This window comes from Choloepus didactylus, chromosome 12, assembly GCF_015220235.1.
Source record: "Choloepus didactylus isolate mChoDid1 chromosome 12, mChoDid1.pri, whole genome shotgun sequence".
NCBI classification, from domain to species: domain Eukaryota; kingdom Metazoa; phylum Chordata; class Mammalia; order Pilosa; family Megalonychidae; genus Choloepus; species Choloepus didactylus.
The window spans coordinates 61,961,875-61,981,338 of NC_051318.1; the positions used below are offsets into that span (position 1 = coordinate 61,961,875).

A 19,464-nucleotide genomic window follows, 5' to 3' on the forward strand; every position below is an offset into this window, starting at 1 on the left:
AGATGGACTCCCTTTTGGAGAGTTTCTGATAAGGTTCTAGAAGGTTTCAGTCTATGTTCCAAGAACTTTTCATTGCTTTTGAAGACATGGTTCTATTTTGCACGAATATTTGATGGAGTGTTTAACCAAATGACTTAATGTAAGCAATTAATTTTGTCTCTCTCTTGGAGCATAGATGCTTGTGTGTGACCCATGGCAGGGATGGGGGGAAGGGGACTTTCAGAAATTCAGTGCAGAAATAAATGGTAGTTGACCATATTGATTTTATATAAATAGGAGAAAATGGTCCCAGGGCTTGATAAGCAACTAAAAAACATTGAGAAACCTAGGTCTTCATTCTTCCTCTAAGCATTTGGAGACAGGAGACTTCAGTACCTTCCCCACTTATTTTGTTTACTTTTAATCCAAGTTTTTGAATTATAATTCAGTAAAAGTAAAGAGAGAATGACTGTGAGTGAAATTTATTAAAATGGGAAAAATAATTAATTTCTACCTTTCTGTTTTAAGATTAGAACGGTCAAATTATTGCTGATGTTTTATGAGTTCCTTGAAAATATGCATTTCTCCATATAAAATGCTGAGAAAAGTCTACACTATCTCTGCAATGGGTGCTGGGAAATTCAAAGTCAAATTTGTGCCCAAACTCTAAAAAAATCATGGTATGTATTTTGGGTATTGATATTGTCCCTAACTTCATTTTATTTTTCCTATTCTCCCCTTCCATTTCTTATCTTATTTTATATTTTCTTATAATGTATGTATATTTGTTAACAGTTTCATATACTTTTTGAAACAGCAAGGATAGCTATAAAAATTAAAATATTTTAAGAAGCTGGCTGTACTAAGGACTGGGAATATTCATGTTTGTCATACAATGTTATATTTTAAAGTGAAAGTTGGAATTAAAAATACTTTCATAATATTCTTTTAAAAACACGAGTATTTTTTGATATTATTAAGAAAAAGGATTCAAAAACTAATATGTAAGCTACAGAAGGAGTCGGAGTTGAGCAAGTACTATTAATTAAAAAAAAAAAAAAATTCCAGCGCCCCATTGGGAATGGCCCGCTCTCCAGGGGGCAGCAGAGACATCCCGGAGAAGACAGGGAGCTCGGCGAGCTGGGATAGGCCGAGTAGGTCCGGGCAGTGCCCGAGCCAGGCGCAGGAGAGCTGCCCCAGGCGTGGGGTGCAGGGGCGGGCGGGGGCTGGAGGAAGAGGCGATTTCACAGATACGCTTTGGTAGGCGTCGCTAGCCGCCCGCCAGACGGGAGGCGGGGTAGAAGCGCGAGTAAAGCAGCAGCCTGGAAGGAAGGAAGGAGCGAGGGAGGGACGGGAACAGCAGGAGGAGGGGCAGCGAGTTGGGCTGCGGCGGCAAGAGGAGGAGCGGCCTCCGGGAGGCCACGTTTGTTTTTGTTATTTTCCATCGGAATAGTTTTCGCAGGCCCTTTCCGAGGACTGACCACGCCGCAGCCCAGCAGCCCCGACCTTCCAGGTGACAGCCGGTCACCCTGGTAGGAGTCAACTCCGCCCCAAATCACCCCCGCCTCCTGCCTACAACCCCTCTCCCCGCCCAGCCTCCCGGTGCATGCCCGAGGCGGGAGCGGCGGCCGCAGCGGATCTGCAGCGCTGGAGAAGGCAGCGATCGGCCGTGGCTGGAGGCGGTGGCGTGGGGCCTCTGACGTCGTTCTCTGACTGAACGGACCCGCGGCGAAGGAAGGGGGAAGTCCGCTCCCGAGGTACCAGCCAGAGAAAGGAGGATACATATTTAACCCGTCCTCTCCTTTGGGGACGGCTGCCCCGCGCTCGCCTCAGTGCCCGCCGCTCGAGCTTCCAACCGGTGCCGGGGAAGTGCCGCATGGGGCAGGGTCGCTAAGGCGCGGAATTCGTGGTCGCGCAGCGCTGAGGCGGGCACGGGAACCCGTGCGGGAGTTGGCACAGTTTCCGCCTTCAGTGTGGATTAGGGGGCGCGGCGCGCCTGGCCGCCCACCTCGGTTCCTTCCTTAAGCACGAGTTATGGAAACCCTCAGCTGCATTCAGGATGAGCCGTTCCCGCACCCCCTGGAGCCCGAGCCGGGCCCGGGGAAGCCGGGCGAGAAGCGGTTCCGGCTTTGGTACGTGGGGGCATCGTGCCTGGACCGCAGGACCACGCTGCCAATGCTGCCCTGGCTCATGGCCGAGATCCGCCGGCGCAGCCTGAAGCCCGAGGCCGGCGGCTGCGGGGCACCGCCGGCCCGCGAGGTGTTCCTGGTGCTAAGCGCGCCCTTTCTGCGCTGCGTCCCCGCGCCCGACGCCGGGCGCTCTGGGGGCGCCAGCCCAGCGGCCGCGCAGCCCAACCCCGCCGTGTTCATCTTCGAGCACAAGGCGCAGCATATCTCGCGCTTCATCCACAACAGCCACGACCTTACCTATTTTGCCTACCTGATCAAGGCGCAACCCGACGACCCCGAGTCGCAGATGGCCTGCCATGTTTTCCGCGCCACAGATCCCAACCAGGCAAGAGCCCCTGTCCGAGACGCGGAGAAGGGCGCGGGGCGGGACTGGCTCTCGGGGGAAGGGTAGCAGGGACCAAGGAACTGGGACCCCACTTTTTCTAGTTGACCGTAGTCAAGCTTTTGGCGCGCGCTCTCCACGTGGCGCAGCTGGAGCTCCTGCACTCCTTACGCCTCGGACGTGGGATCGGGAAAGAGGCATTCGGAGCCTGGGCGTGAGGCCGGAATACGTGGGGTCGGAAGGGCCAGGCTAGGAGAGGTGAAGAAGGGAGAGAGAGGCGGAGAGAGGTCCCGGGAGCTGGTGCGCCGGGAGGACGACGCAGGGAGAGGCGCGCATCTGGGGTGTGACCCGAGATTACCTTCGCCGTGTGTATGTCTGTGTATGTGTGTGTCCGTGTGTGTAGGAGGAAATGTGGGGTAGGGTTGGGTTCCTAGAGGCCCCGCTTTTGGTCTCGGTGGAGTCCTGCACCTTAACCCGTTTGACCGGTAGTTTGATTGTCACTTGGGGGCCTCGGGTCCGGGAGGCAATTTCCGAGCAGAGTTTAGGGAAAAGTTGCTAGACATTGTCCGATTGTCTGCAAAATACGATTCTGTGTTTCGATGTTGAGTCGAAAGACTTTCTCTTTTTGTTTTCTTTCTTTCCTTTTTTTTTTTTTTTTGTTCAGTAGTTTTTTGGTGTTGGTGGTGGTGGTTTGTTGTTTTGTTTATTTTGTTTTACATTTCTACACACTCCATTGTAGACGGAATCAATACATACTTGGGTCATTTAAAATTCAGCGTATAGAAGTGGTTTCTCTATGAAGATGTCAAAAAAACCTTTTAATGGTATTTCTCCACAGTTTACTAAATCAAGGTGTTCTGTTACCACAGCCCGCTTTTACCTGCTTAATAGGTACGTTCCTTACCTAACGGCTAAAGGAAACTAAACAAAACGTTACAACAGTGATTGTTCTTTGAAACACAGGATTTTTTGTTTTATGTGTGAAGAGATTTTTACCATAGCAAAAGCCCCAAACATGCTGTTTTAAAAATGGTTAATTATTTAATGCTTGCTAAGTACTTTGAAAAAATAGTGTTGTCTAAATATAATTAAATAAAGGCTCAGGTTACACTGCTGGTTCTTTTGATAGCTGGGAAATTATTAATCGTCAGATGAGAAAAACCTCCTTTAAGTAAGGCTTTAATTTTTTTTCTTAGTTTTTAATTCTAATATCTCTAATTGAAAGACTGTCCAGTAGTTTTTCACAAAAAGTCTGTAGCTGAATTAAAATAAAAGTTAATTGTCTTAGATTTCATCAGTTATTTTGTAGTTTAATATCATAACCTCAATAACTTCCAATATGAAGAGAACAACTTTAATTTATGCATCCACTGTTACAGTTATGGTGAAATACTTGATTACAAATTATTTTTAGATCCTAACCATGATCAAAATGAATTTCATGTTATATTTATTTGTTCAAAACTTTTCTTTTTTGCTTTCACATATGTGCAGCATGTTCTCGATTTATTTCTGAAAGTTATCACAATCTTTATTATATTAAGATTTTTCTGGTTTTCTTAGTAAGGGGGAAGTTGCATTTTCCCAGAACTTAAAGGAAAGTTTTGTGATTCTTGACGGTTTATGTTAAAGCTGTTTTTTTCCAGCTCTGATACATGACACATCATTGCTAATTTCTTTGATAGTGTAAAGTTTGTTTTTGGCACCTTGAATTTTCAACTATGGTGGTACAGTCCCATCCTGTCTCATTGGTGGGAAGTCAACTCAAAACATCCCGTTTTGTTTACCTCCATTATATGTTTAGGTGTCGGGATCAATGCACTATTTTAATAATAAACCAGTTAGGCTTATTTGCCCCTCTTAGTCCAGTGGGAGCAGAGGAAGCCATATGATTTTTCTGATAAAGAAAGAAGGAAAGAAACAGCTTTCCTGCTTATCTCCATTTCCCAGTTGAGTCCTTGCCTAAAGATATGGGATTCCCATTTGCTCAGAACCTATAGAACCCCTAACAGATGATCATTAATTTGAGCAGTCAGATGTGGTCCCCCCAGGGATACCTCTAGCCATAAATCAGGCTTTATAAATTCAGATACCTGGGAATAGGGTTGAGTGTGGATGGTGGAGGACTGGATAGTGGGTGTCCTTTCTCAAGGTGCCATTCTACTCCAGTTGGAAATTGCATTGACTGAACTAAAGCCCAGTGTTGCCATAGCTTCTGATTTTCCAAAAGAAGCTGGAAATATGGATTTTTATGTAGGACTCCACATTTTAAAGTGCTGGCAAATATTTTAAGCATTTAAGAATCCTCTGGGCCAAACAGAACACATCTGAGGGTTGGATTCAATGACCCATGGACTGTTGCTTTCAGTCTCTGGCATAAATGTTTGTTGAATGGATGAGTGCAAGCACCAGAACTCTGCTGTGGCCACATTTCCTTTTGAGCATCTGAGTGGACTTGATACAGCTCTTGTAGTGGGGAGAGTTACAGGCCTTGTTTTTGAAGAATTTACTAATACAACTCATGGAAGTCTTTATTCTGCACCTGGGCTTGTTAAAAGAGATGAATTCATGACTTTACTATCATTCAGCAGCAGCGTCATACGGAATAGGCTCTGGACTGTTCTGGGCACCCTTGAATTAAGAAGGAAGAAGACCAGCTATTTGCCTTGCCCCTGAATTCTACGTTTGAAGTGTAGAATTATTTACTTCAATTTTAAGGTCATTGTTACAAGAATCTCCTAAGCTTTCAGGGTTAGCTGAGAGCAGTAGGTCTGCAATCATGCCCAAATAAACTTCCGTCTGGTTTGTCTCTCATGCCTGTCCCTTTTCTGGAATGGGCCTATGTGTAGGATGGTCACATAATTTATTGTTTAATATGGGACATTTTTTATTATGAAGGGGGCACCAATAGTAATTTCACCAGCAGAACAAATATAAACCTGGACCATTTGGGGCAAACTGGGACTTATAGTCATCATGACCAAATGGTAAAGTTCATGCTGAGTGCAGAATTGGAGGATTGAGGTTTTTATATATAAAATGATAATGGTTTGCACAATATATTCACATATCTTTTGGGGAATAGATCTAAATGTGACCTTAAAGCTGGGAGCTCTGTGCTAATAGCTTGAGGTCTGTTGTGGGGGAATCTGTAGTGCTGTGCCTTCTGGCTCCACACCTTCCTGGTAGGTCAGTCAACTTATGCATGTATGTCTAGAGAAGCACTCAGCCAGAGTGACCTAATATTGAGCTGTTTCCCCCAGGTGCAAAGAGAGGTGGAGGTCGGGAGCTAAGAGCCAGTTCTATGTCAAATATGTGCCAACACCAATTGGAACTCATTTATTTAAGCCTGTGTATTCTTGCACAGGAGGAATGACAGGCTTACCACATTTCAGCCCAACTTGGGTATTTGAACTAGGAAAAGAGCCTACATCTCCCCTACATACTCTTTAAAATCCCATTGGCATAAATTGGGTTGTGGCTGTATGTCAGTGTCTCACTTTCCTTATTAAAAAGTAGGAGTTGTTTGGAGTTTATCAGCATTCTTAGAGATTGAAGATGTTTATTATCGTTTGGCATGATATTTAACAGTGTGATTATATTTTGTAATTATAGAACAAGTGACCTTTTACAATGCGAAACCATGGTTGGTGTAACAGTTTTCATTGATTTTTCTTATGTATATATTTCTTGAAGTTTGCAGGAATGTACTTTCAAAGAGATTTTACATATTGTGTTCTTAAAATTTTTTTAAAATGGATTTGACACCACTTCCTTCAAACTCTAAGTTTTCTGAATCTATTGCTTTATTGTTACTCTTAAAATATCAATTATGTTTTTAGCGTTATTCAGATAACCAGTTTACAACTGAATTTTTGTCATTGTGTTTCAAGAAGATACTTTATTAGTTCTCCTTTCTAATGATCAGTGGTCAGTGGCTTTGCGAATATACTCGCCAGAAAACCAGAGAAATAGAAATCTGGAAGTTTTTACATTTCTCTGTAATTTCTGGGTAGTTTGTACTAATTTGGACTGGTAGATAACTCTCATCTTGTCATGCTGTAATCACTTTTTGATTTCTTCCCTTCCCCCAGTCTAAGGCAGAAGTTAAACTAACCTTGCTCCAAGGTAGAATCTTGACCACTGTTTGGGTTGCCAGGATATTTGGGGGAAAGGTGAAAGTGTGTACCCAGAGCCTCCCAGCTATGAGTGAGCTTTTTGATAAAGATTGAGGTTGTTCAGTATCATTGTTTGACTTTCCTACACCAGTACTTCTCACACTTGAGTGTGTATCAGAATCAGCTGAAGGCCGTGTTAAAACAGATTGTGGACCCCTCCTTCAGGGTTTCTGATTATGTAGATTAGGGATGGGGCCTAACCACTTGCATTTCTAACAAGTGCCCAGATACAACCACTGCCCTAAATTATTTTGTTCATTTGGTTGGGTATGCGACCTCTTCCGTTTCCTTGGTTATTTTTGCGTTGATTTCAGACTTGAAAGTTCAAGGTGAGTGTGAGGAGAGAGAATGTCTGACCACAGATGATTTTTAAAAAATTCTTCATCTTCTGGCTTAATGGTTTTGCTATTATCCGTATGTTACATGAAAACTTTACTTTTCAGCCAAAAGTTTTAAGTTCTCAGAGGGAATAATTAATTCACTTTTGGGGAATATATATCCTAATGTGAAATTGTGATAGTTTTGTGAAAAATCTTCATTTATTTACATCCTGAGCAAAAACAGTATTCAGTAAGGGATATCCTATTCAAATGTTATTTTCTAAATGTGAAGTGATTGAATGAATTGCTGGGAAAGTTGATGATTTCTGTGAATTTTTTTGATTATCTGGTGTGTTACTTGCCTCACAGACAAAAGACGGAAATCAGAAAAATATCAGCATGTTTGATATATCGGCTACTAACAAAATCAGGCAAAAAGAAATAGACATTTGGGCAATTTGGTGGATAAGATGATGGCCAGCCTGAATAATTATTGCAAATAATTATGTTTACTTATCTTTTTATCTCAGAGAGATTGTTTTGCTAAAAATCTCTGAATGGTTGTTTTAGAGTTTCATTTCATTTGGGCTGTGTTCGTATATCTGAACCAAGCCAGCATGTAGTAAGTACTTAGATATATCACCTTGTAAGATGAAGAACAGATCAGTTGCTATTTAATTTAGTAGTATATTCAGAATTACTGATCAGGAAAAGGATTGTGTTTGAAATGTGGTTTGCATAGAATATTAAAACAAATTTAATAACTCATTAGGAGGAGTCAGCTAAGAATGTCATTGGCTTGTTACTTTAATGCTGTAATGTAGTGCCACCGTAAACTGTATTCTGTACCTTTTTAATGAATTTTCTTTAAAAGCTAATATTTATTGAACTCTTTCTGGGTGACATTTTATTTTCACAATAGCTTTGTAATATAGGTACCAGTATTTCCCCCATTTTACAGATGAGAAAACTGAGCCATAAAAAGGATAAATGATTTCTCCAAGGTCCCAAGGCTTGAATTGGTAGAATCAGATTCCAATCCAGGTAGATAGGTTTTAAAACCTATTCTCCTAGCTGCTATTCTCAAGTTTACTTGTTGAAAAATTCATTTTTGGTTGCCAGTGTTATGAACTTTTATGCTGTCACCTTATTCCACTGTTATATTAAAAATCCCCACAGTTAATTATGGTTATTAAATTTGTGAATATAATTAATGCTGAATGCAAGCTTGAATATAGTTATGCCAGTATGTACTTTTATTTTTATATAAAAGTATGTATGGTTTGTTAGACTGGTAAAATAGAACTTTGGTTTATCTTTTATTTAGTGTCTTCATAAATAGCAGTGAAGTAAGCTTTATGAGTCTGTTTGTAACCTTTAGAACCACTTTTGCTTAGAATAAAAAAATGAAAAGTATTTGAGAATAAGTACTACCCTGCATTTGAATATATTTCATTGAATTATAAAATATATAAATATTACAAAGTATAAAAATTATAAAGTAAATTATTAAGTGCTATTTATTATAATATATAAAGTATATTATATATTATAAGATGTAAAACTATGAAGTATAACAATAAGGCATCTTACCTTCATTATAAAAGAAATACAATAAAACAAGAAAGCAATGGCACCAAGTTGTGCTATCTTAATTACCTTGGATTAAAGAGAAAAGAACAGAGATGGACATAATATGTAAATTTTAAACTTAGGTAAAGCCCAAATGACCTGATTGATGCTGTATGGCTTTGCAGAAGTTCAAGTAGAGAAAAATGTTTAAAAAAAGAAACAAAACATAGGGTATATACAGTAGCATAAGTATTCTGAAGAAACTACTGTAGCAGTTGGTACCATAGTCATGTTGTTCTGGAAAATAACATGTTTCATCATGTTGCATTTGAGTTGTTAATATAAATGTTACTAGTTTTATAGTTGTATTTGAGGTTATTTTGTAAATTTATTTTGGCTTTCAAGCTGTTTAAAAACTAGAGCTATAAGCGTAAGGCATTTACACCTAGATTTTTGGGAACATATTTAAATAAATTAGTAATTATGTTAATATTAGGGGAAAAACCTTAATTTACCTTTAAAAGGGTTCTGAACAAGACACAAATTTGGAAAACTCTTTCAGATGTTGTCTAACATGTCTCCGTCTATGATCGTATGACAAAAAGGGACAAAATAAGAGATTAAAATTTGGGTTGGCTTAATTTCAGATCATCTTGACATAACTGTGCATTCCCACCAAAGGGATATGGGAGTCATTATTATTATTATTTTAAGTTTCTGATCTCTTCTAAGTTGCATTTCTTGCAAGAGGTTGGGGTTGGAAAGAGGATCTCTAAGTAATGTGATCTTCTTGCCAAAAAGAGATCCTAAATTTGCTGCTCCAGTTTTCCTTTTGTGGATCCCCTTAATTTGAATAGTCTTCGTTTTATGAGTTTTGTGAATTTTCACATGGATTTCCAAAATTCTCAAAGTTGGAACCATGGAACCTTGTACTACCGTTATTATATTACTTGTGAGTAGTTTATTATTGATTTCAGATTCTAGGTCAAACACAGTGCTTCTAGTTGAGCAAATCAGTAGTCTTTTTTTTTTTTTATTCAATTTTTTTTTGAGATATATTCACATACCATACAGTCATCCAAAGTGTACAGTTGTTCACAGTACCATCATATAGTTGTACATTCATCACCCCAATCTATTTTTGAACATTGTCCTTGTACCAGAAAAAGTGAAACTAAGAATAAAAAAAAAGTAAAGAACACCCAAAACAGCCCCCCCCACCCTATTTTTCATTTATTTTTTGTCCCCATTTTTCTACTCATCCATCCATACACTGGACAAAGGGAGTGTGATCCATAAGGCTTTCACAATCACACTGTCACCTCTTGTAAGCTACATTGCCATACAATTGTCTCCAAAAGTCAGGGCTACTGGGTTGCAGTTTGATAGTTTCAGGAATTTCTTTCTAGCTATTCCAGTGCATTAAAACCTAAAAAGGTTTATCTATATAGTGCAAAAGAACGCCCACCATAGTGACCTCTCGACTCCATTTGGATTCTCTCAGCCACTGAAACTTTATTTCGTTCCATTTCTCATCCCTCTTTTGGTCATGAAGATGTTCTCAATCCCATGATGTCAGGTCCAGATTCATCCCCGTGAGTCATATTCTGCGTTGCCAGGGAGATTTACACTCCTGGGTTTCAGCTCCCACATAGGGGGGAGGGTAGTGAGCTCACCCGCCGAGTTGGCTTAGCTAGAGAGAGAGGGCCACATCTGAGCAACAAAGAGGTACTTAGGGGGAGACTCTTAGGCACAGTTATATGCAGGTTTAGCTTCTCCTTTGCAGTGAAGAGCTTCATAAGGGCAAGTCCCATGATAGAGGGCTTGGCACATCAAACAGCCAGTCCTCAATGTTTGTGAGAACATCAGCAACAATCCAGGTGAGGAAGCCCAATACCTCTGCATTTTCCCCTGGCTCCATATTTTTATTCTCTGTCCAAATTAATCAAGTAGTCTTTTGAATCTCACAATTGTATCTTCATATACCTTTCAGTAATGTATTGTATAATATAGCATAGGTCTTTTACAAATCAATAAGGAAATCTGTTACCAGGCCGTAGGTGGCTCCAGTCTTTTGGACCCTCCTTTTGCCTAGCTTTCAGCCATTTAATTGCTGTTGGCTGGGTAGCCTGAGAGAATTTCTTGAATTTACCTGAAATTAAATGAATAGCCATCTTTCTTGCTTCTCCAAGTATTTCTTGCTCCTAGATTTTCAGTAGTGTGCTCTTTATATCTGTTTGGAGATCCCCATTACTCTGTGTTGGACCACCCTGAATCCTACTACCCATTTTCAAGACCACCCAGTGCCTGTTGCCTAATTTTTAAAATATTGTGTCCTGATTGGGTTGCTTTCCAGTCATGGAAGCTGGTCTTCCCTCTTTGGAGAGAGGGTCTAGTTTCTGGTCTTTGCCCCTTCCTGTTGGCTCCTTCCAGGGCTATTAACCATTATGTACAGCTTTTATTTTGTTTTTTTTTTGTATGGAATTATGCAAAAGCTTGTTGGCCTAAACATCACCTAGTGGGTGGGGTAGGTGTTGGGCATGGCCCCTCTATATTCATCCTTAATACTTTTATCAAATTTGAGTAGGTTCAAATAGGCATATCTATGTCCAGTTTCTAATAGCAATATTTTAATACAGTATGGAAACTGGTGGTATTATATTCTATTTCTGGAGAGCCCTTTATGTTATTAACTCCCCTTGCCCCGCCCCAACCCCATTGCCCTAAACTTTTCCGATGGTCAGATTACTCTGTTAAAATAATAATGGTGTTTGGTAAATTTGCTTATTTTGTGTTCATTTAAAGTGTGCTGGTTATAGCAGTAAGAACTATTAACTGATCGTTATTATGCCACTAGGGATCTGGAAATTAATTGGCATTAGGTCTTTTTTCTGCTGGAAATTAGGTTGAAGATTTATATTTGAAATTGTATTGCTCATTTTAGTAAGTAAAGCATGAACATGACAAAATTAAATCCATTTTAATTAATATATGAAATAGTATAGGAATTCTTTAGAATGAAGAGTATATAAAAACAATCTTTAATATGTCAAGTATTCTTACCAAAAGCTACTTTATAGATTGCAGGTTTTACCATCTCTCTTTTGTTTTATCTACCACAATTACCCAGCATTTGACTTTAGCTTTAAGAACTAAACCCTAAATGTCTAAGGGCCAGGTTAATTATAATATAATAACAATTGATATGTATTAATACTAATAGCTATGCAGTTTTTATTTATTTATTTTCTAGACCAGTGGTCTCAAACTTTAGCATGTATCACCTGGAGTGTTCCTTCTAACACAGATTGTTGGGTCACCCCCCAGAGTTTCTGACTCAGTAGGTGTGGCTGGGGTCTGAGAATTTGCCAAGTTTCCAGATGATACTGATGCTGCTGGCCCTGGGACCACACTTGGAGAACTGCTGCTCTAGACCAGGGGTTGGCAAACTACGGCCTTTATTTTATTTGAACGCAGCCCCATTCATTTGTTTTTGTATTGCCTTTGGCTGCTTTCATGCTACAGTGGCAATGTCGAGTTGTTGCCACAGAGACCCTGTGTTCCACAAGCCTAAATTATTTGCTATCTGGACCTTCACAGGAAAAGTTTGCTGATACCTGTGCTAGACAATCCGTAAAAATAGGTATTTTTATCCCTGCTTTATAGACGAGAAAACTAAGGCTCAAGTTAAGTAATTTTCCTAGACATAAGTAGTAAGTGCCACCTTTGGGATTCCAAACCCCTTGCCATTTCTGAAACCCACTTTATACATTTTTATTGATGACTCCCCAATTTATTGTTAGCTTCAGCTTTTTTCGGTATCTAAATGCTTATTTGAATCTGCATTTGAATGTGTAGTTAGTGATGCTAGGAACCTAGGATTTATATTTGAGTCCTACTTTCTACCCACTTCCCAATTTTAGTGCTTGAGGGAAGTCATGTTGATTTTGCCTCTAAAACTTATTTTTGATCTGTCTGCCTCTCTCCTATCACCGTCACCACCCCTGGGTCACTGTCATCTCTTGGCTGGGTTACTGCTTTGCCTCTCAACCATTATCATCCTGCTCTTCTCTTGCCCTCCCATAATCTGTTCTTCCACAGAGCATCAGGAGTGGTCCTTGTAAAATACAAATCAGATCAGGTTTCCTTTGAATAATATCCGGTTCCTTAGCATAAGATCCTGTATGGTATGACCTGTTTGTCTCTCCAGTCTTATCTTTTTTTTTTCACCTTTTTTTTTTTTCATTTTTATTGAGATTGTTCAGATACCATACAATTATCCAAAGATCCAAAGTGTACAATCAGTTGCCCCTGGGTACCCTCATACAGCTGTGCATCCATCACACTTAATTTTTGTTCAATTTTTAGAAACTTTTCATTACTCCAGACAAGAAATAAAGTGAAAGATGAAAAAAGAAAAAAAGAAAAGGAAACTCTAAACCTCCCCTATCCCTAACGAACCCCCCTCAATTGTTGACTCCTAGTATTGATATAGTACGTTTGTTACTGTTTATGAAAAAATGTTGAAATACTACTAACTGTAGTATATAGTTTGTAATAGGTATATAGTTCTTCCCTGTATGCCCCTCTATTATTAACTTCTAATTGTATTGTCATACATTTGTTCTGGTTCATGAAGTGATTTCTAGTATCTGTACAGTTGATCACGGACATTGCCCACCATAGGATTCAGTTTTATACATTTCCATCTTTTGACCTCCAACTTTCCTTCTGGTAACATATATGACTCTGAGCTTCCCCTTTCCACCTCATTCACACACCATTCGGTGCTGTTAGTTATTCTCACATCCTGCTACCAACACCCCTGTTCATTTCCAAACATTTAAGTTCATCCTAATTGAACATTCTGCTCATACTAAGCAAGAGCATCTACATTTCTTCCACAAGGCAGGAGGGAGAGTCAAAGAAGGTAGAGAGGCAAAAGAAAGAGGAAACAAAAAAATGACAGCTAGGAAGCAGCAAAAGGAAAAATAACCTTAAATCAAAGTAGAATAAAGAATCAGACAATACCACCAATGTCAAGTGTCTAACATGCCTCCCCTATCCCCCCCTCTTATCTGCATTCATCTTGGTATATCACCTTTGTTACATTAAAGGAAGCACAATACAATGATTCTATTAGTTACAGTCTCTAGTTTATGCTGATTGCATCCCTCCCCCAGTGCCTCCCCATTTTTAACACCTTGCAAAGTTGACATTTGCTTGCTCTCCCTCGTAAAAGAACATATTTGTACATTTTATCACAATTGTTGAATACTCTAGATTTCACCAAGTTACACAGTCCCAGTCGTTATCTTTCCTCCTTTCTTGTGGTGTCTCACATGCTCCCCATCTTCCTCTCTCAACCGTATTCATAGTTACCTTTGTTCAGTGTACTTACATTGTTGTGCTAACATCTCCCAAAATTGTGTTCCAAACCACACACTCCTGTCTTCTATCACCCTGTAGTGCTCCCTTTAGTATTTCCTGTAGGGCAGGTGTCTTGTTCACAAAGTCTCTCATTGTCTGTTTGTCAGAAAATATTTTGAGCTCTCCCTCATATTTGAAGGACAGCTTTGCTGGATACAGGATTCTTGGTTGGTGGTTTTTCTCTTTCAGTATCTTAAATATATCACACCACTTCCTTCTTGCCTCCATGGTTTCTGCTGAGAGATCCACACATAGTCTTTTTAAGCTTCCTTTGTATGTAATGGATTGCTTTTCTCTTGCTGCTTTCAGGATTCTCTCTTTGTCTTTGACATTTGATAATCTGATTATTAAGTGTCTTGGCGTAAGCCTATTCATATCTCTTCTGTTTGGAGTACGCTGCGCTTCTTGGATCTGTAATTTTATGTCTTTCATAAGAGATGGGAAATTTTCATTAATTATTTCCTCTATTATTGCTTCTGCCCCCTTTCCCTTCTCTTCTCCTTCTGGGACACCAATGATACGTACATTATTGTACTTTCTTTCATCCTTGAGTTCCTGGAGACGTTGCTCATATTTTTTCATTCTTTTCTCCATCTGCTCCTTTGCGTGTAGGCTTTCAGGTATTTTGTTCTCCAGTTCCTGAGTGTTTTCTTCTGCCTCTTGAGATCTGCTGCTTTATGTTTCCATTGTGTCTTTCATCTCTTGTGTTGTGCCTTTCATTTCCATAGTTTCTACTAGTAGGTTTTTTGAACTTTTGATTTCTGCTGTATACATGTCCAGTGCTTCCTTTACAGCCTCTGTCTCTTTTGCAATATCTTCTCTAAACTTTTTGAATTGATTTAGCATTAGTTGTTTAAATTCCTGTATCTCAGTTGAAGTGTACGTTTGTTCCTTTGACTGGGCCATAACTTTGTTTTTCTTAGTGTAGGTTGTAATTTTCTGTTGTCTAGGCATGGTTTCCTTGGTTATCCAAATCAGGTTTTCCCAGACCAGAACAGGCTCAGGTCCCAGAGGGAAGAAATATTCAGTATGTGGTTTCCCTGCGGGTGTGTCTTAGAAAATTGCTCCACCCTTTGATGCCTTGGGTCACTGTGCTTTTCTGCCCAGCAGGTGACGCCTGTTAGCCTATAATTCTTGACTGGTGTGAGGAGGTATGGCCGTGTTCCCCCAGGCTCTGGGGTCTGGTTCTGAATGGAAAGGGCCCCACCCCTTTCCTCCTAGAGAAGACAGACCCCTCAGGTGGAGGTCATTAGCATTTCAGTGGTCTTGCTCTGCTTGTGGTGTCTCCACCCTTCCCAGAGTCACAGCCCTGGAAACTAAAAATGACTGGGGCTTTCTCTACTGAGCCAAAAAAGAAATAGATAGTCCCCTTCAGACCCAGTCCAAGACAACCCTCCGGCTCTCCCAGGTCAGTCGTCACCCAAAGCCTCTGTCTGTTTTTTGGGGCTGCGTACCTGTAGTGAGCTGTTCACACTCGCTACTTAAAACCCCAGTTGGAGCTCAGCTGAGCTGTATTCGCTTGCTGGGAGAGAGCTTCTCTGTGGCACCACGAGGCTCCGCAGCTTGGGCTATGGGGAAGGGGGTCTCCCAACCTGGTTCCGCAGGTTTTGCTTACAGATTTTGTGCTGTGTTCTCAGGCATTCCTCCCAATTCAGGTTGGTGTATGATGAATGGGTGGTCTCGTTTGTCCCCCCGCAGTTATTCTGGATTATTTACTAGTTGTTTCTGGTTTTTTGTAGTTGTTCCAGGGGGACTACTTAGCTTCCACTCCTCTCTATGCCGCCATCTTGCCCGAGTCCTGCAGCTAGGTTTTCTCCAGTCTTATCTTTGATTGTGCGTCTCCTGCATGTTCTCTACATTTCAGCCATAGGAGTCTTCTTTCTGTGAGTAGGAAAAGAAGCACGTATGGCTCCCATGTTTTACTTCTTACCAGCCTTTTGCTTTGCCTTTAGCACTTACACATCTAAAATTATTATTATTAGTTTTTACAGTTTTGGGGGGTTCTGTCACCACCCCTAAAATGTAAGTTCATAGGGAGAGATAATTTGTTCACTGTTATGTCTCCAGGACTTAGGTCTATAGTGGAGATTCATCCCAGTTGGAATGATGTCATTCCAAGTAAGAATTTTGTCCCTGCTCTCAAGGAGTTTAAATACATGGGTAGAGTTTATAAAGTCTACAAGCAAGGAATATATATATATATATATTCCCATATTTCTTATCATTATCTTTAAAAACCGTTGATTGTTTTCTGTTTGTACAATATTATTTTTTGTTATGGATGTTAATTTTAGCGGTGTCATGCTGCTTATGGAATTAAATGGGATTTTAAGCAGGCATATTTTATAAGTAAATTATGTATTTTATGAGAACATTTCATAGATTAATTTGAGATGAGCTTTTTTAGTTTTTCTCTATTATAACAGGTATTTTACTGAAGCCACCAACCTGAGAATGGACATCTCCATGGCTTCTCTTTAAATAATGCAAATCAAGCATTGAGGGAACTGGAAAATTATCATCAAGTATAGTGTTATGAATATATCCTTGCAATAACCAGATTATTTTTCAGTTATATGGTATTACTATAGGTTTCTCAATGGAAACATGATCTCATTTGGAAGGCTATTTAGTTGTGCAGTGCTTGAAAATGGCTTTTGTAAGTTTTTACTCCCCAAATTTAAAATTGACCATTTTCTTAGGCCCTGATTTATTTTTATTCAGTTTTATTGAGATATATTCACATACCATAAAATCAGTGTACAATCAGTTGTTCACAGTACCATCATATAGTTGTGCATTCATCACCTTAATAAATTTTTGAACATTTTCCTTACTCCAAAAAGAATGAAAATAAGAATAAAAATCAAAGTAAAAAAGAACATCCAAAGCATTCCATCCCCGCCATCCCACCCTATTTTTCATTTAGTTTTGGTCCCCATTTTTCTACTTATCTATCCATACGCTGGACAAAGGGAGTATGAATCACAAGGTTTTCACAGTCACACAGTCACACTGTGTAAGCTACATAGTTATGAAATAGTCTTCAAGAATCAAGGTTACTGGGTGTTTGACAGGTTCAGGTATTTCCTTCTAGCTATTTCAACACACAAAAAACTAAAAAGGGATATCTATATGGGATATAAGAATGCCCTCCACAGTGACCTCTTGACTCCATTTGAAATCTCTCAGCCACTGAAACTTGATTTTGTTTCATTTCACTTCCCCCTTTTGGTCAAGAAGATTTTCTCAATCCCATGATGCTGGGTCCCATGTTGCCAGGGAGATTTACACCCCTGGGAGTCATATCCCATGTAGGGAGGAGGGCAGTGAGATCACCTGCCGCGTGGACTTAGAGAGAAAGAGAGAGAGAGAGGGAGAGAGCCACATCTGAGCAACAAAGAAGTTCTCTGGAGGAGACTTTTAGGTGCAATTATAAGTAGGCTTAGCCTCTCCTTTGCCGTAACAAGCTTCATAAGGGCAAGTCCCAAGGTCCAGGGCTCGGCCCTCTAGATTGTTAGTCCTCAATGTTTGTGAGAATATCAGGAGTAAGCCAGATGGGGAAGTCTGACATTTCTGCATTTTTCCCCAGTTCCTCAGGGGGGCCCTGGAAATATATTTTTATTCTCTGCCCGAGTTACTTTCGGATGTATTTGGGATTTCACACTAACCTGTACAAACCTACTAGATTTCACTTCCTATTCAAAGTTCCATATAATTATGGTGTTTGAATAAACTGATTAGGCCCTGATTTTTAAGCCTCATCCTCACAAATAGGCAGGACAGTCCCAAGAGGTGTCTTAAATTCTTTTTAAATCAAAATGGAAAATGACTGAAAAGAGCAGAGCTCCACTAGGGTGAGGCCAGTAATAGGGAAAACAACAAATCAGCTGTAGCCTATGTCCTCAGCAGGCTGTTGACTGATAAAAAGATACAGGATTTGTATTCTGGGTTTCTTTATTTGATTAAAGCAGCATGGCCTTGAGATGGAATAATCACTGCCTCTGTTTTCATTTTATCTACTGTTTTTTCATAAAAGCGGTTGATTGATTACAGTTTTCAGTGGCCACTGGAGCAGAAACCAAGTTACAAGGAAGACGGCATTCATTCTCTGCAATATTACCAGGGTGGGATTTGTGTTTTCAAGGAAAAAGCTATGTAAGGGAAGATGATTTTATTTTTCTAGGAAAATTAAAAGTGCCAGAATCATATGTTTTATAAATATGGGCTCCTGCCTCCACCCCACCTTCAGCCCCTAAAAGGCATTTGCTCTTTCTGCAGCTCATAGTTTCCCTAAGGGCACTGCCCATCTCCACGTTTTCTTCAGCATTTGGTCCTTTCATGGGGTAGGAGACTTTTCTTCCAGTAATGGGTCCTAAACGGCGTTCAATTTTGCTCCATTCATGAAGCAGGGTTGTGTTTTGTATGTCAGTTTCTCTGTTTGGTCATCAGGCTTTATTTGTGATTGAAATAGTCTTTGAAAATCTGCTCTCCATTAGTAAGCTTGCCTAAAGACATTGCTGTAGCTGGTGATGCATTGTTCAAAACAGCAAATTTAACTGCTGATGAAGGCAAAAGGCAAATGTGTAAGTAGTTACATAATATGTTTGCCTATTTACTAAGGTTTTCTTTTTCTTTTTCTTTTTCTTTCTCTCTTTTTTTTTTTTTAGCCCCTGGAGTGAAGGATAAACTAACAAGTCTCTTCTGTAGAGGGACAAGCAGTAATGTACATATTGACTATGAGAGCTGAGAATTGTTAGCATTGGATTTGTAATAATACTTTACCCTGTTTACTTAGGAACCAGTTGGGGTAATAGCATTTGTGTGCTGTGATTGTATCCATTAATAGTTTCTCTGGAAATCTTGTTTGCTATGCTATGATTTTTCTTCTGAGAGCAGAATTAATTCTGGACACTGGCAGTGGGAACTGACATATGTAGTCCCTGTAATTGTTTCTCAGCTGCTTATGTTTTTCAGATAATTCATTTTTAATAGTCATGCTGCCACCATGTCGACTTGAATCCCCAAAATTCACGGTGGAGACTTTTGAGTTGACTAGTTTGTTAAAAAACTGTTGATTTAAAAAAAAAGTGTTTGTTGAATGTCCTTAGTACCTGATACTGTGAAGGTGTTTATGTTTGTTTTCAGTTTTTGGTTCGGCTGTCAGTGAACTTAAAGACTAATGCAGGTAGGGTGAATGCAAAAGAGAAAAGAATACTAATTATTGATTTGTATTCTTTTCTCCTTTGCAAGGCCACCAAACAGCAAGTGAAAACTCAAGCAGGACTTGGTCCCTTCTTTTGAGACTTGTATGTGAACATGTTCAAAACGGAGAAGGATTGGATTTTCCTGCATTCACCCTGTCTGCGTTAGCCTTTTACTTTGATTGGTCTCACTCCTCCACAAAATCACACTGTATCTCTGTGGGGCAGAGGTAACAGACCTCTAGCTGGAGAAGCCAGCCTGGACACAGG

General features: G+C 40.0%; 1 protein-coding gene across 2 annotated transcripts in view; it reads left to right on the forward strand.

The window, feature by feature from the left end:
- The first annotated feature begins 1,372 nt into the window (after positions 1–1,372).
- The window catches only part of TBC1D4 (TBC1 domain family member 4), a 238,222-nt gene continuing 220,130 nt past the window's right edge, over positions 1,373–19,464 (forward strand). For both annotated transcript variants that reach the window (XM_037799767.1, XM_037799763.1), the window contains exon 1: positions 1,373–2,493. In XM_037799767.1, coding sequence (XP_037655695.1) covers positions 2,014–2,493 — 480 coding nt within the window. In that variant the 5' untranslated portion in view covers positions 1,373–2,013. The remainder of the gene's footprint in view (positions 2,494–19,464) is intronic.